The sequence below is a fragment of the Aethalodelphis obliquidens genome, unplaced genomic scaffold, assembly GCF_003676395.1.
Source record: "Aethalodelphis obliquidens isolate GAN/ISIS:26980383/991018 unplaced genomic scaffold, ASM367639v1 scaffold55, whole genome shotgun sequence".
Taxonomy (NCBI): domain Eukaryota; kingdom Metazoa; phylum Chordata; class Mammalia; order Artiodactyla; family Delphinidae; genus Aethalodelphis; species Aethalodelphis obliquidens.
Genome location: NW_020837999.1, coordinates 8,942,079 through 8,967,743, shown reverse-complemented (window position 1 = coordinate 8,967,743; position 25,665 = coordinate 8,942,079). Strand labels below are relative to the sequence as shown.

Genomic DNA, 25,665 nt, shown 5'->3' with positions numbered 1-25,665 from the left:
TTTTCTTTTTTTTTTTGCGGTACGTGGGCCTCTCACTGTTGTGGCCTCTCTCGTTGCGGAGCATAGGCTCCGGACGCGCAGGCTCATCGGCCATGGCTCACGGGCCCAGCAGCTCCACGGCATGTGGGATCCTCCTGGACCAGGGCACGAACCCATGTCCCCTGCATCGGCAGGCGGACTCTCAACCACTGCGCCACCAGGGCAGCCCCGCCTTAAACATAATTATTAAAAGCACACTTTGTTGGAAGGGAAGAAGATAATGGGACATTCTCAATGCTCCAATTTGAAGTGATACTTGCCTCTTAATTTCTTGAAAAAGAAGCTTTGAAAGTTATATACATGGGTTTCATTTAAATTATGCAGCAATCTTTTATTATTATTGTCCCAGATTTTGTTTAATGAAGATCTGTCATCAAATCAAGTACGGTATTTCACAACTATAAGAACTGCAAGAGAAAAAAATGAAAAAGAAACATCAAAGTCAGATTCATATGCTATGTTAGAAACAATACTCCTAAATGTAGCTGTGTCCAGTTTGAAAATAGTTAATGAGGACAACTTTTATCTGAAATGATAGATAACAAATGGGAATGGAGAAGCAAAAATATGAAACAACCTAAATGTCTAACATTAGAATTTTGATCAAATAGATTATTATATAACCATAGCATAAAGCAGCTAAAATACTTTCTAAATATTTAATAACATGGGAAAATATTCACAATATATTTATTAGAAAGTATACATATGATCTTAGTTTTTGAAAAACATGTTTATATATTAATAGGAAAAGACTTAAAGTATATACAATAGTTATATTAATAGTAGCTATCTCTGTGTGATAAGAGAACAGTTAGATTTTATTTTCTTCTTTATGTTATTCAACATTCCATGGGTTGATTCTTGGTACTGGCAGTAGTTATGTTCTATAAAGTCATCACAAACACTGAATGAGTAAACACTGAACCACTGCTCTGAGGGGAAACACAGGCTTAAATCCCTGCCAGCCTCTGGCTACAACATTTTTGACAACCAATCCATACATAACCTTGTTTTACATGTTTCTGTGTGAAGACACCTTATTTACTATATACTGTTGGCTTATTAACACTGAACTCCTGTCCAACAGTGCTGTCACTCACGCCTGAACAAAGCTCATCTAACACGTGTATTTCCTCCATAAGACACATCACAGCCTTGCTGTGCTCAGCAACACTAGCCAGCACTGCAGCACCAGTATACTTGGGGGCCTTTTTAAACAGCAAAAGCATCAACAAGACACACAAAAATGTGAGAAACTGTGCACTAACATTCGCTTCTCTGACCGCATCTGCCAATGACTCTGAAAGCATTGGGGTAACTGATCAATGTTAGCTAGTAGGTGAAGTCACAAACACAGAATCCACAAATGATGAGGACTGACTTTTTCTTTAGAACAAAATCTTTTTTTCTGTTTAAAAAGAGTATCACCATGGAATTTTTCAAATGGCTATTCTGAGATACTTTCCAAATCTTTATAAAATCCCTGTAAACAGAGATAAAGAAGCTTTGGAGAAAAGGAGATATTAAAAATGATCTGACCAAAGAAAGACAAATACATGATATCACTTGTATGTGGAATCTAAAAAGTAATACATATGAATCCATATACAAAACAGAAACAGACTCACAGTCATAGAAAACAAACTTCTGGTTATCAAAGAGGAAAGGGGAAGGGGGAGGGACAGATTAGGAATATGGGATTAACAGATACAAGATACTATACTTAAAATAGATAAGCAACAAGGACCTACTATATAGCACAGGGAACTGTATTCAGTATCTTGTAATAACCTAAAATGGAAAATAATCTGAAATAATATATAACTGAATCATTTTGCTGTATACCTGAAACTAACACAACAATGTAAATCAACTACACTAAAAAAATTTTTTTTGAATGATCTGATTTTAAAAAGAATATTAAGGGGAAAAAGGAAGGGCAAGAGTTATGTTTCAATGACTGAAATGAAGCTCAAATCCAAAAGAAAAATTATCATCTGGAGAATTTATCTGGATTTTCCTTCAAACACAATATTATGAAATGCAAGCTGCCGTATCTAAAAGTTAAAAATAAATAGAAAATGTGTGTTATGGTCCTGAGCGTTAATAGTAGCCATATTTGGCCTCAAACACATCACTTAGCCCTGCCTTTGCAGGGGTAGGGGTGGAGGGTAGGACAGAGGTTCTCTTTGAGAATCTGATGAAAGATAGATATACTCTCACCATAAAACTGTACATATACACATTCACATAAAACTTTACATACAATTTATGTGCATTTTCAGAGAGCTACAGATTCTAGGTTAAGAGCTCCTTACTGGAGTCAGAAGTCATTACTCAATCCTGACATTAGTCATACTAGGTCAACTGAATATAAATTTAAAAGGAAATTTAAATGAACTTCAAAACAAATGACACCCCCTCCAAATTAATAATCCAGTAAATACTTACTGATAATCACTAACAAAACGATAACAGCAACCAAAGCCATGACGGCTTTTATCTACAACACACAAAAAGGCATGAGAAAGATTAATGTCTGACTTGTTAATAAAGACTATCTGTTGTGCTTTTTACCACATTACACTAACTCATCATTGGACAGGCTCATTCCTTGAAAGGTTTCCAAATTTTTTCTCATATGAACTTCTGACTATTTGCATCTTTCTGTAATAATCAGAGTTCCCCAAATTTGAGGGTTTTGGCTTGCCTAGATTTTATTGTTTAAGGCTGCAGAGTAAACAGTAATAATCAAAGCCTTTATGGGCCTGCTCTTTTTTGTCTATGATTTCTCACACATTTCTAATCTAAGACCAGGAAAAGAACAATATTTTATCAACTCTGTTCAGAAGTGTCAGGATATTATGAATAAGATTAGCATCCAATACAGATGGTTCAATATATATAGTATAAGGCAGCATTTTTTATAGCACTTATTCTCAAAGTATATTAGAATTGTTAGTTTTTGCTCCCCTTACTTTCTTCTTAGCATTTTTATCTTCATTTTGAGGAATATAGTTTATACTTTTTGTGAAGAACCTCATTTAATAAATAACTTGCCTAAGAGCATTCTGTGTGTCAGTTTCACAGTCGAGAAGAGAAACCTTAAGATTAGTCCTTAGCTAGTTAATATTTTAGGTCTATATCACCTCTCTCCATAAAATTGTCACATTCCTCATCTAATCCTAAAATGCATAAATTATAAATTGACTTGATTTTCCTGATGAATTCAAATGAGTCTTGTTTTCACCAAACATTTTCATAGATAATTAAGATGGTTCATTCAGAAAAAAGATACCCAGTTATTATAAACACATAAAACACTCTGATGAATATCACAAACAGCAACTAGAAGTAGCTAATGAAATGTTTCTAAAATAAAACTACTGGCTGCATTTTAGTGGCATTACACTCATGATGAGAACAAAGTGACCAAGAGAATACATGGAGGCGTTCCAATTTGAATACCAGGTGCCTATTAAAATTATTAATTATGATAACCAAAAAATGTAGAAAGTACTTTACACTGTAAAGTACCTTAGTGACCAAGTGATCCAGAGAATATATGGAAGCTCTGCATCTTTTTTTTAAGCTGAAAACATTTCTAAAGTAATGTGGAATTTTACAATAGCTTTTCAACTTTACCAAAAATGTATCTTAATTTGCCCTGTTAATTTGTGCTAGCCTTAACATTTAGAAGATTTAAATGGAAATATCAATACCAATTTTAAAATACCTAAATAAACGGAGTTTCTAACGCTGGCCAGGAAACGTTTACAACCAAAAATGGCAGCAATGTATTCATGCATGTCCAAAGTTCTCTTCTTCCAAACAACAGACAAAAATCTGTTTCTCATTAAACACATAAGAGCCTCAGAGCCCCATAAGATACTTAAGAGAGGTGTCACTGATTCTCTCTCCTCACCCATTGGATAATTCTGTTCACTTACTTATTTTTAAAGTCAGGTTTATTAAAATATACTTCACATACAATAAAATTCACCCTCTTAAAGTTCATTTTGATGCGTTTTGACATACATACAGTTGTCAACCATCACCTTCATAGTCAAATGTAAGACATTTTCATCACTCAAAAAGTTCCCTCATGCCCTGCTGTAGTCAATCTCCACCCCTCCATCCTTAGCCACTGGCAACCTCTGATCTCTTTTCTGTCCCTATATCCCTTTCCTTAGCTCTTCCCAAATAATCATTATGAAGTTAATCAAGAAAATGGTAGTGATATAGAGACTATTTAAAAATATAAATTAAAAATAGAATTCAATTTTTCCCCTTAAAAGCATACTATTCCTTTGATGTGGACCCCATAAAGTACAAAATGAAACTCTTTAGATATAGCTAAAAAAAAGCTAGGCAAAATGCACATTATCATTTTGTTAATGGCCACATGAATGAGTCATGTGGGGAGAGGAGGTAGCTCACGGACCTTCTGTTCTTCCAAACTAGTCTGCAGGATAGAAAATTTCTATAGAAATAGAAAATTTATTCATTAAAGAAAAACAGAAAATTTAAATTCTACATAAGAGGAGCAATGAAACTTGTTTCTTTCCCTAAGTTCTACTTCTGAAAGTAAGAGGATTCAACAGGTCAACAGACAGAAATAAGCAAATCCAAGGCAACTCTTGAATGAAATCCTTGGCATATGTCCACATCAAGTTTTGAAAGTTATTGCTAAACTTGAAAATGAGAGACTAAAAACAATGTGGTATATCCAAGGTTTTCAACAAAGCCAAAAATGACAAATTTTTCTTTTATATCTTATTTCTCCTATCCAAGTACTAACCAGGTCTGACCCTGCTTAGCTTCTGAGATCAGGCAGGTTGAGGGTGGTATGGCATAAGACTGTATCTTATTTCTCTGGAATAATGAGGGACAGTGGGATTTTCTTTTTAGCCCCATTTGCCATATGGATTCTGACACATTAAACTGCTTTTATTTTTTTCTCCATCCAACAGAAAATTGTATTTTTCTCTGGCTTGCTTTCTGTCTTTTAAATATCTCTATGTAATGCTATAGGTTGCTCCAAAGAGGTACTAAAAATAAATTACAAGTTAATATTTCTTACAAGATAAATCTAGAGGAAGCTAAATTACTAATAAAATGTGGATTACTCTCTAAGAAGAAATCCATGAAAACATCCTTTTAGGCACTGCTTGATTCCTTTAGTTATTTCTGACCCATAAGATATTAATTCAACAAATATTTACTGAGTTCCACCATGTCCCAGGTTCAGAAGATATAATAATAAGCAAGACAGCTGTAGTCCCGTTCCCCACAGAGCTTATCACCTAGAGGCCCTTTTTTCTTCATGTCTTTGAATACCACTGGATATGCTGACGGACCTATCCAATATCTTCCAATTTACTTACTTTGCATCCACGCCACCACATTTGCCTTCGAAGTTGTTTGGATCTGTTGCTAAAAGCAGTTGCATTATCCGATAGGCTTTCTATATCACATAGAGGATGGAGAGAAGGATTAATCAACATAACAGCATTCTTTTATCTAGTCACACAAAGACAAACATTAATTTCTACTTCTGCAAATCTATTCCCTTTTAAGCATGAAAACATCTTTCCTTTCCTCTATCCACAAACTCTGGCATTCTGTATTCTAAAAAAAAAAAACAAAAAGTAAAAAATGGCTGCAGGTCAGTTTGCTCAATCCACTTTTACAATAAGAGTAAGAGAAGTCTTCCCAGGGCCTCAATGCTTTCAAATAAACTTATGAATTCTGGTAGAAATACTCTTTAAAAATTCAAATACTTGGCACAACTATAGAAAAAAAAATTTACACATGGAGAAGGCTAGATTCTTAGAAGATATCAAAAGTGACTGATTTTGAAGCAAAACAATATTTTTAAAGTGTTTAAATAAGTTTTTTGGTTAAAAAAGTCTGTCAAGGATTAATCAGATATTCACTCAGCCATTCATCATCTAAAAAATATGTGAGTGCCTAATAAGTGCCATGGACTGTTATAAGAACAGAGACTAACATCTGTCAGTAAAGAAATGTTACTAAGTCATCAGAGAAAGCATAAGATAAAAATATTAGATATGTGTGAAATAAGTTTGAAAAGAAGTGATTAGACCTATCCTCCTTGAGATCAGGAGAAATACAAAGCACATCAACGTAACAGGACAAAAGAAAAAAATAATCTAACTCTTCAACAATGAATTTTTAATCTTTCCATTCTCAACTGACCAATTAAAGAAATAATATAACAATAAGATGATTCAAAGCCAAGGGAGCTACATACAACTCAATAACAAAAAAGCAAACAACCCAATCGAAAACTGGGCAGAAGACTTAAATAGACATTTCTCCAAAGAAGACATACAGATGGCCAACAGGCACATGAAAAGACGGTCAACATTTCTAATGATTAGAGAAATGCAAATCAAAACTACAGTGAGGTACCACCTTGTATCGGTCAGAACGGCCATCATTAAAAAGTCTACAAATGACAAATGCTTAAGAGGGTGTGGAGAAAAGGAAATCCTCCTACACTGTTGGTGGGAATGTAAACTGTGCAGCCACTGTGGAAAACAGTATGGAGGTTCCTCAAAAAACTAAAAATAGAGTTGCCATATGATCCTGCAATCCCACTTCCAGGCATATATCTGAAGGAAACTATAATTGAAAAAGATACATGCACCCCAATGTTCACTGCAGCACTATTTCCAATAGCCAAGACATAGAAACAACTTAAATGTTCATCAACAGATGAATGGATAAAGAAGATATGGTACATATTACAATGGAATACTACTCTGCCAGAAAAAGTGAAATAATGCCATTTGCAGCAACATGGATGGACCTAGAGATTATTATACTAAGTGAAGTAAGTCAGCAAGAGAAAGACAAATATCATAGGATATCACTTACATTTGGAATCTAAAATATGACACAAATGAACATATCTACGAAACAGAAACACTCATAGACATAGGAAACAGACTTGTGGTTGCCAAGGGTGGGGGGTGGCGGGGGCGGGGAAAGGATGGATTGGGAGTTTGGGATTAGCAGATGCAAACTATTATACACAGAATGAATAAACAACAAGGTCCTACTGTATAGCACAGGGAATTATATTCAATATCCTGTGATAAACCATAATGGAAAAGAATATGAAACAGAATATATATATATATATATATGTATAACTGAATCACTTTACAGTAGAAATGAACACAACATTGTAAATCAACTATACTTGAATAAAATAAATTGTATATAAAAAAAATAAAGGGAGCTAAAGTTAAAAACATTAAAACCATAAATGCCATTTTTCCTAAGTCAAGATTCCTAAACTTTGGCTAGAAAAATGCAAGAAGTAAACTATCAAAATACAGATTAATAACATCAAGAATTATATGAAGTATCTGTACCTGATTTGTCCTGTAGTTCATCTAGTCTCTCCCCTCTTTCTATTACCTTTGTAATATTTTCTTGCATGACATCAATGACTTCATCCACCTGGTTCTGAACACTAGTTTAAAAAAAAAGATTAAAAAATAATGCATTCTTCTTTTGAGAATTTTACAGTTTTTGAGACTTTCATTAGACATGATAGAAAACAGCAAGTTCTCAGAGTTATTCAACTCTAAAATGTTTAAGTTTAAGGCTTGTAGCAACAGTCCTTCCATTTGTGGGCTTGATTACTCAGGCAATTAAAAGACAACATGATACAAATAAAGTAATATTTAACTTGTAGTTTATTCTTAACCCTGTTTCTTCAAATTAAATATACTGTCAGAATGCTCAGTAACTGCAGAATTTAGTCAAATAGCTTGACTCTATATAATCCGTTTCATTTTCTTTTCAATAGGCCACTGAGGCATCACATAGACACAGCTATAAGCTACTTTTGCTATACATATAGTTCACACACTAAGGCTAACAAAAGTTTGCCCAGGTATGTTAGAAGCCTATGAAAAATATTCAGTTTCCAAAATGGAAAGGTACAGTATGCTCTAGGACACTAAGGCTCAGTGGGTATAACTCTTCACAGCTCATCAGTTTCCTCTTAAACAGGGTTTAAAACAATGAGCAACACTTGGGAGGGTTTTGAAGCACCCACGAAGGAGCAAAGAGGAAACATTTTTGGTTGTTCTTCAAAATGAAAATATGATTTTCTTCTTTATATCAGGTGATGAGAGCCTGTTCCAACCAAACTTCAGACTGTTCAGTGAAAATTATTTTTTTTTAAATAAATTTATTTATTTATGGCTGCGTTGGGTCTTTGTTGCTGCGCGCGGGCTTTCTAGTTGCAATGAGCAGGGGCTACTCTTCGTTGTGGTGCGCGGGCTTCTCATTGCAGTGGCTTCTCTTGTTGCAGAGCATGGGCTCTAGGTGCACGGGCTTCAGTAGTTGTGGCGCATGGGCTTAGTTGCTCCGCGGCATGTGGGATCTTCCCGGACCAGGGCTCAAATCCATGTCTCCTGCATTGGCAGGCGGATTCTTAACCACTGTGCCACCAGGGAAGTCCCATGTTCAATGAAGATTTAAACTAAATTCAAAAATTTAATAATTGGACCTCAGCTGCCTACTCTCACTCAGAAGTTACCCCCAGAGTACATAAACATAGAAATGATTAAGTGTCTAGTTTTCCTCTGTTGCTTCAATCATTTGACAAATGTCTAGTTTTCCCCTGTTACTTCAATCATTTGACAAAATGTTACCTTAAATTAGTTTATGGAATAAGTCATGCCAGAGCAATATTTAAAAGGAGAAATAAAATGAACTCACAGTTCTTATAACTCAAAAACTGTTTAAAATATAAAAACTGTTTAAAGTGGATTACTAGCAACTATAAGTAGATATATGTTTTAAATAAATAAGGATATGCAATTATTCTTTCTAGTCGGGGAAGTGTATCAATTTATCAAATATCACCTAGGAAGCTTTTAAAAAAATTTCACAATACACATCTCCTCACTGCCCCTCTACTCTATAGTGAGTTGGGAGTAAGGCAGGACATGTGTAATTTTGAAAAAGAGTTCTATCCCTTCCCTGCCACGAAGATATATCTTCAAAAGATATATCTTTTAAAGCATTTGTTTTGCTTTAAAAACAAATGAAGGCCCATTTAGACACATACGGGTTCGTAAGAAGCATCCTCAGATTCAAGTAGAATTACTACATTTGATGATGGTCACCCCCCCTCCCATGTTAAAAGCACCCACTGATTATCCACACATAGACTTCAGGGTTCATCATAGCTTCCTAGAGTTCTGTGCCTCTCACACAGTATTCTACTAAACTGTATAAAACTGAAGCACAACTAAAGTGGGACATGGAGAATTCCCTTCTGCCCACACAGATCTGAAAGAGCCCCCACGTGTCTCAGAGGTCTTGTTGCAACTCCTAAGCAGACAGCTAAAGATGTAAAATCTTATACAAGAACAATGGCACAGATACTTAAGCAATTTATTCAATAAATAATTAAGAAGAGCTTACTATGTACTGTTCTAGGCACTAGGAAAACAATACTGAACGAAGCAGACAATAATTCTGGCTCTCATGGAACGTACACTTAAATGTGCAATGAATGCACTTCATTAACCTTCAGAGTTGTTTAACAGTCTGTGTCTAACCCATTACCGTATATTGTTTACAGCATTTAACACTAAGCGAAAGTATTTATTTATTTACATGCTTATTTCCTGTCTCTCCCCATTAGAAGGTAAGTTTAACAAATGCAGAGACCTTGCCTACTTTGTTCACTTTTGTAGCCCCAGTACCTGTAACATTGCTTGGGAAAGAGTATGCACTTAATACTTAACAGCTGAATAAGTGAACAGTTTGGGTATAAGTCCTGCAAAGCACATCCAGCTACTTAAGAAAGAGTTATAAGGCAGATATAAGAATGTAGAGGTCTCCATTTAACTATAATGGAAGCAGAGCTATTGTTTATCAAGAGCCAATCTTGAAATTCCTAGGTAGTTATTTTCCATCATATGCAAGAGATAATAGCCTAAAGTAAGGTGCAGCACAGTGGAAATGGACAGAATGTACGGCAGCACCTACACATAATCAGATTATAGCTATTACGGATATTAATATACCTATACTACATGTGATTTTAAAACAAAACCAAAATAACTGAAGGAATCATTATGGTCCCAGAATCCCTATAAGCAAAAGACTCCATGAATAATACAGGCAGATTAATTGGAATAGAATTCATAAAATTACAGATTAAGTCTTACTAGATTATGATAAACCTAGGGGTATTACCTCAACAACATGACACACATGTAATCTCTATGGCTAATGGAAACCACCCAACATTTTAATTTTTCCTGCCAAGTGATTAATAAATTATTGTTACTTTCTCCTTCACATATTACTATCCACTGGTATAACCCTCTTAATCCAGCTACTGTATAACTGTCATTCAATCTTAAGATAACAGAAAATCTCATGACTGTGCTTCTATATTTCAAGATATTTTCATGCCCAGAACACAGCTTTTATAGAAAAAAAAAAAGAAAATCATCTACTTATTTACTTTAATATAAAGGATAATTTTTAAAAACAAGTGGAAAGGGACCTCTCTGGTGGTCCAGTGGTTAAGACTCCACGTTCCCAATACAGGGGGACCAGCTTCGATCCCTAGTCAGGGAACTAGATCCCACATGCCACAACTAAGAGCCCGCATGCCACAACCAAAGATCCAGCAAGTTGCAACTAAAGACCCTGCATGTGAAAATGAAGATCCCACGTGACGCAACTGAGACCCGGCACAGCCAAATAAATAAATAAATTTTTTTTTTTAAAGTGAAAACATATTTCCCCATGATTTTTTACATTTTCATAGTAGTTACAATACTTTGATTTCTATTTTATGTTGGTCTTATCCTCACTATTATACTGTAAATGCCTTAAAAACAGAGATTGTCCCACTCATCTGTTTCCCAGGTCATGTGAAATGTGCCTAGTAGAAAATAGGCATTCAACAAATATTTTCTGATCTGAATTAAGTATTTCATTTATTCAAAAATATATATTAAGGAGTTATTATTATCCTACGCATTGAGGATACTGATGTGAATGTTTTGATCCTCAGTAAGATTACAGTCTAGTGGGGAACACTGGTAGCTAGGATTATATTACCATATGTCAAGTGCCATAATGGAAGGAAACACATGGTATCAGTCGTGCAGCCTAGATGAATCCAGCCTGGACCAGAGATGGCATCAAGATCCTGGTGCTGAGTTTTGAGAGGTTAAGAGTGAACTGGGCAGAGTAAAAAAGGTGATGGATGGTGGGAAAGTTCTAGGCTAAAGGAATAACAGGAGGGGATATTTCAGGAACCAATGATTACCTGGATATGGGTGATGGAGCTGGGGCAAGAAAAGGGTAGAGAACTTCTAGATTTATAATTTGAGCAACTGAGTAGATGTAGATGATGGTCATTAACTGAAATAGAAAATTAAGGACTCAAAGAAAAAGCAAGTTTTTGAAGGAGGGGGTGGAGATTTATATCATTTCCTGTTAGAGTCATATAGTAGAAGAAAGGACACAAGAGAGAACATACCCAGGAAAATATCAAGACATGTAGAGAAAAGACATTTTAACATTGTTTTAGTAATTTATTTATTTATTTTTGCTGTGTTGGGTCTTTGTTTCTGTGCGAGTGCTTTCTCTAGTTGTGGCAAGCGGGGGCCACTCTTCACCGCGGTGCACAGGCCTCTCACTATCGCAGCCTCTCTTGTTGCAGAGCACAGGCTCCAGACGTGCAGGCTCAGTAGTTGTGGCTCACAGGCCTAGTAGCTCCGCGGCATGTGGGATCCTCCCAGACCAACTCGTGTCCCCTGCATTATTAGGCAGATTCTCAACCACTGCGCTCGAACCCATGTCTCCTGCATTATTAGGCAGATTCTCAACCACTGCGCCACCAGGGAAGCCCTTAACATCGTTTTAAATCCTGCTTAGAGTCTGACAGCACTTGTGTTCCTGAGATGTCTCTATTCTAATTATCACCACTACAGGGAAGCCACGTGGTGTAGTGTAGAGAGGCCAGGCTCTGGACACAGACAGATCTGGGTTTGCAATTCAGCGTTATCACTTACTATGTATGTGGCTTTGCAAGTCATTTTGCAAGCCTCTTTGAGCCTCATATTTTCTCACCTTTGAAATGAAGATGATAATCTTTCCCTTATGAGAATTAGATGTGACAAGTGTGTTTTAAACACTTAGCACGGTTCCTAACACTTAGCATGTGTTTAATGTCAGTGTTCTTCCATTAAGGAAAAAAAAAAGCTCATGCTCTGCAACACACATTCATCTGTTATTTTATAAAGAAAATATTTATTTTCACAGTTAACACCCCCATCTTGTGGCCTCTTAAGGTACTGTTGACAAAAAGTTTTAAATATATGCTGTATTTTTGCACATATATATATATACACACACACACGCATACATATATACTATATGTAGTATATATGCTGTATTTTTGCAATTATATATATACACATATAGTATATATGTGTATATATGTACATATATACGTATATATGTGTATATATGTGTATCTGTTCATCATAGAACATTCCTTGGGGGAATAAAGTTAAACTTGTTGGACCAAGGCTATAGATAGGAGATTTCCTACTTGTGGCAGAGAATGTCTACAATTCATTGGAGTGGCATTTATAATGCTACTATTTAATTTAAAAGCAAAGGAAACATTCCAAAGAGAATCATAAATTTTTTATATAGGCATGTGACTATTTAAAATCTTTCCCAAAAATCTTCCCTGAAAAGTGACATTGGAATACTAAAGAACCCATTAAAAGGACCTACTGTATCAGCACAGGGAACTATATTCAATATCTTGTAACAACCTATAATGGAAAAGAATCTGAAAAAGAATATATATATAACTGAATCACTGTGCTGTACACCTGAAATTAAACACTGTAAATCAACTTATACTTCAATTAAAAAAAAGAAAGTGACACTGGGCATTTTTGTGGGATTAATCTGCTATCAACATGTCAATCAAATGCAGACAAAGCAACAATGTTGCTGATCCACACATCAAAAAAACACCCTGGGGCTTCCCTGGTGCAGTGGTTGGGAGTCCGCCTGCCGATGCAGGGAACGCGGGTTCGTGCCCCGGTCCGGGGGGATCCCGCGTGCCGCGGAGCGGCTGGGCCAGTGAGCCATGGCCGCTGGGCCTGCGCGTGCGGAGCCTGTGCTCTGCAACGGGAGAGGCTGCGGCAGAGAGGCCCGCGTACCGGGGGAAAAAAAAAACAAAAACCACCCTGTATGGAAACGTTACACATTAAGTGGTGACAACACACCTTAAAGAAACTCACCAGTGCTCCCAATTTTAGTTACTAAACAAATGCCAGGAATCTGTCCTTGGGCAAGTAGCGTAGCAGGTTGTGCTCCACCATTTGGGGCCACTTTGGGCACACGCCTGAGTCATGCCCTGGTTAGATAAACACTCATGTGGTTGTGCCAAAGGTTAATTTGTGTGTTTTGATGACTGACCATTTTCTGAGTACGTATGATAAGCCTTCAGCTCTAGAGTAAGAGCCATTACACTTCCTCAATAGTGCCTTACTGTTCTAAAATTCTGTGATCACCAACGTTATTATGGTAATTTAATATGCACATATACACATTCATGTGCATGTGTGCCTGGCACTTACTAACATAGACATATCCTGCAATGCCCACTCTGTACAACTGGCACTGGTTTTGTACAGCTGTACAAAACTGTACAAAACTGTACAGCTGGAAAGTCAGCTGACTTTCTGTACAGCTGGAAAGTCATACTCAAAAGACTCACTGGGCCACACTCAGTACCAGGCTCACTCTGCAGAGGATGTCAGACAGGAAATGAAGCACACTGGCAGGGAAAAAACAGGTGTGTCATCAGTGGAGTCCTCTTCTCCTGTGGCAGCTGAGGTATATATGTGGGTGGATAGAGAAGTCACTCTGGCTCAGAAGGGCAACCGTTCTGCCATGGCATCCTCGCAACCTTGAATGCCTTGTGATCCTTCCAAAGATGAGGATGAGTGGCTTCTGAGGCCATCTCCCACTCACCTCCCCATCTCCTCTAGGAGACTGTCATGAGACAGTTTCTTATCACCTCCCAGGTTCTGATGACATATAAGGCTTTCGGCAGGATATACCTGCAGACTATAAAACCACTTAGCTGCAGGCGAGAATTGGCTCCTTTGTAATAGGGCATCTCACTTTTCATACTGTAGCCACCTGGACCCCTCTATTTTGGTATCATCATTTTTGGTGTTTAGGACAAGAACCCAGGGAGCTGGCACCTTTGGCTACTCTTCCTTTGACAATCTATGTGAGTAATAAACTGTCTGAATCTCAGTGGCTCATTGTATCTTTACTGGCTGAATCAGACACTTGAAGCAGCAGAGACTCTCTTCTGCTGGCTTGAAGAAGCAAGCACTGTGGGTTGTACAGGTGCAGGGAAGTGCATCCTGTCAACAACTACCTGAGCTTACTCAGGAGCTTCAGATGAGATCAAAGCCCTGGCGACACCTCAATTTCAGCCTTGTGAGACCCTGCAGAGGGCCCACCTAAGCAGTGACTGAACGCCTGACCCATGGAAAATGTGAGATGATGAATGTTTGCTGTTTTAGGCTGCTAGGTTCAGGGTAACTTGTTATACAGCAATAGAAAATGAAAACATCCCATTTAGTAGTCAAATCAATTTGTTGGTACCTTGCTTCTGTATTACAGAATCCATTAGCTAGGATCAGGATAAATGTGGACCTATTTCTTCACAACAACCACTACCTGACTAAAGCCCAAGTATCTAATGAATAACTTTTTTCTTTTTTAAACTGTGGTTTATTATTTATTTATTTATTTTTGTCACATCACGCAGCATGCGGGATCTTAGTTCCCCCAACAGGGATCGAACCCATGCTTCCTGCAGTGGAAGCGTGGAGTCTTAACCACTGGACCACCAGGAAAGTCCCTCATCAATAACTTGATATCCCATTACAGTACCCTTCCCACTATGTGCCATCTATATCCAGACTTAGGGTAGCAACTACCCCTCCTTAGATCCTGAACCTGGGCCATTCAGTTTATCTTCCAGTTTATCTTTTATAGCTCGGTAAGTTTCCGGGCCTATTTCACTGCTCCATTCATTCCTTCTCCCTTCTTGCCAGGACTCATATGATTCTAATGTTAGATACATTCACTACAGCATTATCCACCAGCTACCATCAACAATATATACAGAAAAGCTCTAAACTGAAAATTAATGAGCCATAAAACTTAGATCAATAAATGGATTAGGATAAGTAATAGATATGAACAAATTCTGGAAGTATATAAACAAGATACTGTACTTCAGAAAACTAAATCTATTATATTACTTATTATCATGCTGAAAATGGGAATCAAGCTATAGATTTAAAACCAAAATAGACCCTGAGATTATGCTAAATAAATGAATTTGATATATAATAATTAAATTAAGAAAACCAACAACCAGGAATTGCATCTCCTTAGCTATAATTAAGAGGTAACTTTGTGAAAATGAAAAGAATGACTGGGTTTTTACAACCTAGTAGTAATATTAGTCTACATCAAGGCTCAGCAAATTTTTCTGTAAAGGGCCAGACAGATAGTAGAGAGTTTAGATTTTGTGGGCCATAAGGTCTCTGTCACAACTACTCAAATCTGTCACTGTAGTTTGAAAGCAGCCAATATATCTATAGGAATGGCTGTGTTTCAATAAAACTTTACAAAAACAGGTGGCAGCCAGATTTGGCTCATATGCTGTAGTTTGCCAACCCCTGGTCCTTGTAGAAATATGCTAATCATTTAAACAAGTGAGCGTCTCACAAACTTACTGCTTAATTTTTTCATTTCTAGGTCCAAATCTTGGTCCAGATGGTCCCCTTCTGAAAACAAAACACCAAGTACATATTAATGAGAGCATTAAAACAAACCCCAAAACAGAAAACACACACACTTGCTGAATTCTAAACATGGATCATTTATCATAAGGAACCACATATTACTGGTACTGATGGAACCTAATGATATTTAATCATGTCGGTACTTCATTGGTACTTAGTGCAGGCCATCACAACTTAATTCTTCTGAATGTTATCACTTTTAATATAATTGTTAGTTATACACAGGTAGTTTTAATCATTAAACTCTGAAATACCATAAAACTAAAGTGCCAGTGACTATGAATAACTTTATGATCAATTATAGAACACTAGAAGTCCAACTACCTTGAATTTAGGCTCTAATGAAATGCTGCTTTGAGGGATGGATGTAGAGAAAAATCCATTCAAAACACTAAAATTTTTCAAGTATGTTTTTTGATTACTCATCTTAAAACTTAGCAACATAACTAAAGGGAAATTTAAGAGTCTATGAAAATATTAACATTTCTCAAATTATTATCTCTCCATTATAGTCGAGTGTTGTATCATTTAAATCAATCCATTTTAATAATCTGAAAATTAAAATTTTTGGATGTTTTAAGTAATTTTCCATCTTCTGATGATAGAAAATAAGGTATAAACCATAAAACTCAAAAAAGAATAGGTTCTATACCAATTAAACACTAATTTCCCATTTCCCCCTCCTCCCAGCCCTTGGCAACTTCCGTTCTACTTTGTGTCTCTATGAATTTGATTACTCTAGGCCTCAGATAAGAAGAATCATGTAAAATGTATCCTTCTGTGACCAGCTTCTTTCACTTAGCATAATTAATGTCTTCAAGGTTCATCCATGTTGTAGCATGTGTCAGAATTTCCTTCCTTTTTAATACTGAGTACTATGCCATTGTATGTACATACCATATTTTGTTTATCTATCTTTCCACTGACGGACACTTGGGTTACTTCCACCTTTTGGCAATTATGAATAATCCTGCTATGAACAGGATTATTGTTCATAATAATCAACAGGTGTTAATTAATTTTTTTTTTTTTTTTTGCGGTATGTGGGCCTCTCACTGTTGTGGCCTCTCCCGTTGCGGAGCACAGGTTCCTAACACACAGGCTCAGCGGCCATGGCTCACAGGCCCAGCCGCTCTGCGGCATGTGGGATTTTCCCGGACCAGGGCACGAACCCGTGTCCCCTGCATCGGCAGGCAGACTCTCAACCACTGTGCCACCAGGGAAGCCCGTGTTGATTAATTTTTAAAAAATTATTTCAGAAATTTTATTTGCTCTGTCTCCCTTTCAATACATAGACAGAATCACAGGGTGTGGTAGTGTGCCGGTTTTGTCGTCAGGCCCTTTGGAAGATGTACAGCATTATTTGGGAGTGAACCTCCAGTGTACAGTTAGCCTGAAAAGTTTTTGTTTCTCACTTACATTCGGGTGATCACTTGTTTAGCCAAAGCATCTGACCTTTTCAATACTGAGTCCTTTGTTGACAGGTAGCTGTTGCTCTAGTCTAAGGCTTCTCACTGTAATTGGCACTATGAGCAATTAGCTTTTTGACTCTGGAAACCTTGTTACCTGTAGGAAATTATCTTCCCACTTCATCTGACTTTCCTGCCAAAAATGATACTATTTCCTATTATTGGATTTGATTTCCATCCTGTAGGCTCTTTTTGCCAATTGCTTCATGGCTGTCAATTACTTTTTATAAAATGCTTTATACAATGTTTTTTATTTGGGGAAAAAAAGCCTCTATAAAAAACTCCACAACATTATAGCAAAGCGGGAGGTAAATGTTTCCTCCCAGGCATACCCTTCTGGAGGTATGAGCCTCCAGAGAAAACTTCTGCAACAATATGTCATCCTTCCTCACTTTGCAAATAAAACCGAGGCCCTTTCTAATCAAAACTGCAAAGGATTGACCAGGTTAATTAATTCTGACAGAGCATCAAGGCAATCCAACAGGGAAAAGATAATCTTTCCATCAAATGGTGGTGGAACAGTTGGATATCCATATGCTCCCTGGCCCCCCCAAAATGATCCTTCACCCTTAACCATATATAAAAAAATTAACTTAAAATAGATTATAGACTTAAATGTCAAAGTCAAAACAATAAAACTTTTGGAAGAAAACAAAGAAGAAAATCTTAGAACCTTTAGGTTTGGCAAAGATTTCTTAAATAAACAAAAACAATGAAAGGAAAAATTTAATAAACTAATTTCATCAAAATCAAAACTCTGCTCTTCAAAAGACACAGTTATGAAAATGAAAAGATTAAATTACAGACTGGGAGTAAATATCTGTAAAACATATATCTGACAAAGAACTTGTATCTTGAATATGTAATAAACTCACAACTTAATAAGACAAACTTAGAAATGGGCAAAAGATTTTTAACATGTACATCATCAAAGAAGATATAAGGGGCTTCCCTGGTGGCACAGTGGTTAAGAATCCGCCTGCCAACGCAGGGGACACGGGTTCGAGCCCTGGCCCGGGAAGATCCCACATGCCACGGAGCAAATAGGCCCTTGAGCCACAACTACTAAGCCTGTGCTCTAGAGCCCACGAGCCATAACTACTGAGCCCATGTGCCACAACTACTGGATCCTGCGCACCTAGTCCCCATGCTCCACAACAAGAGAAGCCACTGAAACAACAAAGAGTAGCCTCCGCTCACCGCAACTAGAGAATGCCCGCACACAGCAATGAAGACCCAACACAGCCAAAAGTAAATAAATAAAAAGAAGATATAAGGATGGCAAATACACACAAAAGAAGATGTTCAGCATAATTTGTAATTATGGAAATGCAAATTAAAACCGTATGGGATACCACTATACACCCACAAGAGTGGCTAAAATTAAAAGACTGACCATATGCAGTGCTGATGAGGATCTGGAGCAACTAGAACCCCCATACAGTACTGGGAGGAATATAAAATGGTACACAACTTTGGGAAACAGCTGTAAACATACACCAGCCATTCCACTCCTATTTACCCAAGAGAAATGAAAGCATAAGTCCACACAAAACCTGTACATGAGTGTTTATGGCAGCTTTATTTGTAATAGCTAAAAACTAGAAACACCCCAAATATCCATCAATAAGTGAATGTGTGAATGAATTGCAGTATGTTCATACAATGGACCACTACTCAGAAATAAAAAGAAACAAACTATTGATGCATGCGACAACATGGGTGAATCTCAAAATAATTATGCAAAGTGAATGAAGCCAGTAAAAAAGGCATACTGTATGACTCCACTTCCAAAAAAAAATCTAGGCAATACAAACCACAGTGATAGAGAGCAGATCAGTGGCTGCCTGGGACTGGGAGAGTGACAGATTACCAAGAGGTTTGAGGAAACTTTTGAGGTGATGGCTATGTTCACTATTTGAATTTCATGATGATTTCACAGGTGTACAGTGGATATGCCAAAACTCTTATTGTATACTTTATATGTATTTTATTGTATGCCAGTTACACCTCAATAAAGCTGTAAAAAGAAAAACAAAAAACTTACAGAAAAAAGTCCTCTTCTTCATCTGAATCATCTTCCAAAAGATTTCTCTGTCAAAAAAAGAAAAAGACTTGAGTTTTTAGATTCCAAGGGGCTTACAAACTGTCAGGGGCAGAGTAATGAAACAAGTTCTATCCTGGTGAAATTTCTTAACTCCAAGCTTCCAGACACAGGGAAGAGTAATTACAGGTGCTTCACTGGAAGCTAAAAGATATGGAACCACACTGCAGACTTTCTAAGAAAATGCTTATAAGCCCGGAATCCTTTGACTGACCACAAGGTAGAGAGGTCACTGAAGCTGGCATGGGAGTAAGGGATGCAGGCAATCAGGGAGGGGCAAGTCCTTCCTCCTCCCCCTGCTTTCCAGTCTCTCTCTATCAGCAGAACCTAAGAAGCAGCTGGGGGCAAAGGAGAAATGTAGCTGCCGAGTCCAACTCTAGCATCAGAGAGAAGAGTATAGAAGGTAGGTTTGGAGCTGAGAGACAAGGGTTTATTAACTGGCACAGTCCACCTAACAGCTACTCGGCCTATGAATAGCCCTCTACACATATTTGAACTTCCAAACAAAAACAACTTTATACTTTTACCTTATAAGATACAACTGTTTTTATTAAAATGAGGAATGTCTCACCTTCTACCCAAAAGGAGAAGATACAAAGTTCCAAAAGGAGGCTGAAGAAGAGCAAAACCCAGACCTTTTCAGCATGCAAGAACCCAAACAGTATACAACTTGTAGGCCGAATAACGGCTCCCCATAGATGTCGACATCCTAATCCCCGAAACCTGTGAATATGTTTCCTTGAATGGTAAAAGGAACTTTGCAGAAGTTATTAAATCAAGGATCTTGAGGTTGGAAGATCAATATAGTGGGCCCAAAGTCATCACAAAAGTACTTAAAAAAGAGAGAGGCAGAAGTATGTGTGTGTGTGTGTGTGTGAGAGAGAGAGAGAGAGACAGAGAGAGACAGAGAGAGACAGAGAGAGAGAGAGAGAGAGAGAGAGAGAGAGAGAGAGAGAGAGGGAGAGGGAGGGAGGGAGGGAGGGAGGGACAGAGGTTGGAAAATGTCACCCTGTTGGATTTAAAGATATAGGAAGGGGCATGAGCAAGGAGGTCAGGCAACCTCTAAAAGTTGGGAAAGGCAAGGAAAGAGCTTCTTCCCTATAGTCTCCAGAAGGAACATGGCCCTGCCAGTGCCTTGATTTTATCCCAGCAAGATCCATTTTGGACTTCTGGTCACCAGAACTATAAGATAATAAATATGTATTGTTTTAAGTTTGTGGTAATTTGTTAAAGCAGCAACAGGAAGCAAATACAACACCCATGTACCTTTTCTGAAGTAACTACTTAAGGAATTACACCAGCTAAAAAGAAAATTAAATCAGAACAAAGATCTTAAGATGGAGATTGACATACTCAGTACATCTAATAAAATGTGTGGTCAAATCTAAATGGAAGGGCTTCCCTGGTGGCGCAGTGGTTGAGAGTCCGCCTGCCGATGCAGGGGACACGGGTTCGTGCCCCGGTCCGGGAAGATCCCACATGCCACGGAGTGGCTGGGCCCATGAGCCATGGCCGCTGAGCCTGCGCGTCTGGAGCCTGTGCTCCGCAATGGGAGAGGCCACAACAGTGAGAGGCCCGCATACCGCAAAAAAGAAAAAAAAAAAAAAATCTAAATGGAAGATGATTGTGAACTATAACTTGAAAGAGAAAAATGCATAATATAAAGAAAAATTCTACAAGAATCTAAAACTTTTCTCACAAAACCCAAAAGCAGGAAGTGGAGAGTAAAATGAGGAAGTTAAAAGCAAAGTAACATGCTCATCTTGGTGGGGAGAGGAGTGGAGAAGTGGGAAGAGGCCTAGAATGAAAAAGTAGTGTGGAGGGGCATAGTTTTTGGCATGTTGAGAGAGAACACAAATTTAAACATTATTGTTAACATATAAAGTTAATTAAAAATAGAGAGGGAAAGAGAAAGAAAGGGAGGAAATTTTTAACTGCCTAGTGGTCCTGGGGGCAGGGAAAAAGTGAGGAAAAATAATCCATCTAGTTAAAGAAGTTAGGGAAAATAGGGAAAACATAAGAAATACAATGAATATCATTATCTCTATATATTATAACAAATAATACACAAAGAGTAAGAAGATGAAAAGAGGATGTGTTCAATATTCATTTAACTACTATGTCTGAGCATCTTCTATGTACTAGGCACTGTTCTAAGTACTAAGCATCAGCTTTGGACAAGACAGACAAGGTCTGATGGTGATGAATGTTATGCAGAGAATTAAAACAGTGATGGGATAAAAAGTGACAGGGTGACTAAATAAGATTAGGCTGTCAAGGAAAATCATTCTTAAAAGGTGAAATTTAGGCTGAGATCCAAACAATAACAAAGAGCCAACCAAAGATCAGGGTGAAGAGCATTCGCTGCCAGCAGAGGGACTAGCAAGTGCAGAAAAAGTCCAAATATATCAGTTACCTTAATAAATGTGAATGGTTTGAATGCTCCTACTCAAAGTAAAAACTATACATGATTAGAGTTCAAAAAAATTGCAGCCAATATCTGTTTATAAGAAATTTACCTAAAATAAATGTCAAATAAAGGATGAAAGAAAAAAGAGAGATGAAAGAGATATATTATCAAATTCTAACAAAAAGAATGTTAGAGTTAGCAAAAGTAATATAAAGAGATTATTTTAGGACAAGCATTAAACAATCAAATAAGATTTTACAATGACAAAATGCACAATCCACCAAGATTTAACAGCAACGAATGTTTATATGTAACAATATAGTTTCAAAATACATAAAGCAAAAGCTGCTCAAATTATAAGAAGAAATGGATACATTCAAAAATCATAGGAAAGCTTTAACATATCCTTCAAAGATGGAGAAACCAGGAAGACAAAAAAAAATAATAATCCAGAACTGTGTACTCAGCAAATGTTATTTTCAAATATCCAAGAAATGAATAAGCAATAAAAGAATTTTAATAAATAGCCCAAACTAGAAATTACACAGGCCACATTCTCTGGACATAATGCAATGGAAATTAAAACAAATAAAAGGAAATTTTAAAACACTCTTCTGTTAAAATGTTAAAAGGTAAATGCAAACCTAACAAACTATTTAGAAATCAATGACACTGGGGACATTACAAGACAAAATCTGTAGAGTATGGTCACAGCAGTACCTAAAGGAAAATGTGACCTTAAATCCATTTATTTATGAAATTACAAAGCCTGAAAATACATAAAATAAGTATTTAACTATTAAGATGAGTAAATTATTCCTAAGTCACAAACCCCAGAATTTCTAAAGAAAAAAAATTCATGAATTTGATTACATAAAAATTTAAAACATAAAGAACATACAATATCATACACAAGGTTAAATGGCAAGTAACAGGCTGGGAAAGAAATCTGCAACATACTTTCAGACTAAAGGGTCTGGTATCTCTCTTATATAAAGATCACTGACAAACTAGTAAGAAAAAGACACACTATAGAAAAATCATCAAAGAAGAGAAATAGACAATTCCTAACAGAAAAAGAAATGGCCAATGACCACATGAAAACATGTTCAAAGTCAATAATATTCAGGAAGATACATTACTTCCTTCAACAAATATTTCTAGCTAATAAGTAACAATCATTACATTTACAATACAGTTTATTTGCCTTAGAGGATGATGATACTAAAGTGTGTTTATTATAGTTGCCCAATGAGAAACACAATGAAAACGAATGTCTTTACACTTATTCACTGAACAAAAACACAAGAGCTAGGGATACATTACCAAAAAAGGGTAATGAGATACAATGAGATGTCATTTCACACCCACTAGGCAGATAATAACAAGTGTTGGTGAGGAGAAATTGGTGGTGAGGAGAAATGTGGAGAAATTAGACCTCTCATACACAGCTGGACGGGAATATAAAAATTGTGCAGCCACTCTTGGCAATTCTTCAAAAGGTTGAACATAGAGTTACTATAATACCCAGTAATTCTACTACTAGGTATTTACCCAAGAGAAATGAAAACATGTAATGAAATGAAATGAAAATAAAAACTTGTATGTGAACATTCATAGCAGTGGTATTCATAGTAGCCAAAAAGTGTAAATAATCCTAAATGTCTATCAACTGATGAATGAATAAAGAAAGTGTAGTATATTCATATAGTGGAATATTATTCAGCAATAAAAAAGAATGAAGTACTGATACATACTACAACATGGATGAACTTTGAAAACATTATGCTAAGAAGCCATTTACAAAAGACAACATAGTGTATGCTTCCATTTATATAAAATGTCCAGAATAGACAAATCTATAGATTTGTGGTTGCCTAGGGCTGAAGGGATGAGGAGGACGGGGGATGATTGCTAAAAAGTACAGAGTTTCTTCTTGGAATGATGAAAGTGTCCTAAAATTGATGGTGGTGATGGTTGCACAATTTGGTACTAAATACTAGTTACTAAAATCCACTGAATTGTACACTTTTAATGAGTGAATTGTATGGCATGTTAATTATATCTCAATAAAGCTGTTATCAGAAAAGTGTTACAGGAAAGAGGAACAAAATTTTTTAAAGTTTTATAAAAGTAATTTATAAATTCTTAGAACCAATCAGTTATCAAATTTCATGATCTGATAAACATTCAAAAGGAGGACTCTATTTAAACAGCCAATTTTTTTTTCAATTCTGCTATCTAATATCCTATTTTTACAATAAATTGTGGTAGTATTCAACCAACAATGTAAAAAGAAAGTGACACAGTTATGGTCTTAGAAGTAGAACTGATTGAAACTGTATATTTTATATTTTTGAGTAAATGAAGCTTATTCTAAAAAGTTTACTAGCAGTTAGTCTGTTGGTGGATTGTATCCCCCTTCAAGCAAAACAAAAACAGACACTGAATAAAGAGTTAGAATAAAGGGATGACAAATGATTCCTGTACTGTATTTCAAGATACTCCTAAATCATAAGATGTTAGACAGAGGTTCTAAGGTTGTGCAGAAAAGGAGCATGTAAAATGAAGTCAAACAGACTATCTGCTGTTTAAGGGCAGAGACCATGCCCTCTAGTTTTTAGCACAATGCCTAGCACATAGTAGGTAGTCAATAAACATTTGTTGCATGAATCAGAAAATAAAGGAATGGCAAGAAGATAGGAAGTGAGGGAGGGTTTTAGGTTGCTGGATGAAAAAGAATAGCTCTAATTCCTTCCCTCAATAAATACTTATTGATTACTTATTCTAAAAGTAGCCTATCAAAAAAAAAAAAAAAGTAGCCTATCTACAATACTCATATCAATACTATCTTCCAAAATGCTGCATAATTTCTAGATTTATACAATCCTGCACAGAATGTTCTGAAATAAACTAAAAATTGAACATTATATAAAAGCTACTCTGGACTCTGTGGCAACTGCAGGACAAGAATCCTTTATCTGCAATTCCAAAATCTAAAAAGTTCTGAAAACCAAGAGATTTTATAAGCTTTGGAGTGAAAACTCATTTGGAGGAAAATCTTACCTGAATTGATGTCAGCTAATTTATATACTTAATTAGAATAATCAGACATTCCACTGAGAAATATTAATATGTTTGGAGGTGCTGCTCTAGACACCCAAAAGGCTCTTGTATAATGTGCACTAACTACCTTTGTAAAATCTGAAAATTTCTGAGGAACTCCAATCACATTTGGCTCCAGAGTACTAAATAAGATATTGTGTATTTGTACAAAATTCCCTTTGAAAGACTAGAAAGAAGCTGGGATTTGGTCAATAATGGAAATAGAATTTGGTTGAGTCCCAATCTAAGTAACATATATTTTTTGATGTTTACTATGAAGAAAACAAATAGGATTCGAATATAGCCATAAACATTAGATTATTTAAAACAAATTATTTACAAAGGAAAGAAAAGATATTTTGAATCTTTCTTTTTTAAAGATTAAGATTCTGAACTTACCCTTTCACTTTTCACAGAACCAGTGACATCATCATCATTTAGGTGGCGCTTAAACTTGGGAGGCATCTTTTTTAGTGAAGAAGTACTCTTCTACTTCTCAGCAGAATAAGTCTTCACCACCTTAAGGAGAAAATAAATTTCATCAGATTTCAGACTTTGGGGTATAAGCTAAAGTACTGAAAACAGCGT

The 25,665-nt window shown here is 36.5% G+C and overlaps 1 protein-coding gene across 4 annotated transcripts in view; it reads right to left on the bottom strand.

The window, feature by feature from the left end:
- Positions 1 to 349: 349 nt before the first annotated feature.
- The window catches only part of VAMP4 (vesicle associated membrane protein 4), a 28,273-nt gene continuing 2,957 nt past the window's right edge, over positions 350 to 25,665 (bottom strand). For 3 of the 4 annotated variants that reach the window (XM_027086320.1, XM_027086318.1, XM_027086319.1), the window contains 7 exons: positions 25,477 to 25,596; positions 19,506 to 19,552; positions 15,921 to 15,971; positions 7,452 to 7,552; positions 5,430 to 5,509; positions 2,494 to 2,545; positions 350 to 446 (listed from right to left, as the gene is read on the bottom strand). In XM_027086320.1, coding sequence (XP_026942121.1) covers positions 418 to 446; positions 2,494 to 2,545; positions 5,430 to 5,509; positions 7,452 to 7,552; positions 15,921 to 15,971; positions 19,506 to 19,552; positions 25,477 to 25,542 — 426 coding nt within the window. In that variant the 5' untranslated portion in view covers positions 25,543 to 25,596 and the 3' untranslated portion in view covers positions 350 to 417. The remainder of the gene's footprint in view (positions 447 to 2,493; positions 2,546 to 5,429; positions 5,510 to 7,451; positions 7,553 to 15,920; positions 15,972 to 19,505; positions 19,553 to 25,476; positions 25,597 to 25,665) is intronic. The other variant, XM_027086321.1, reaches the window with a different exon arrangement.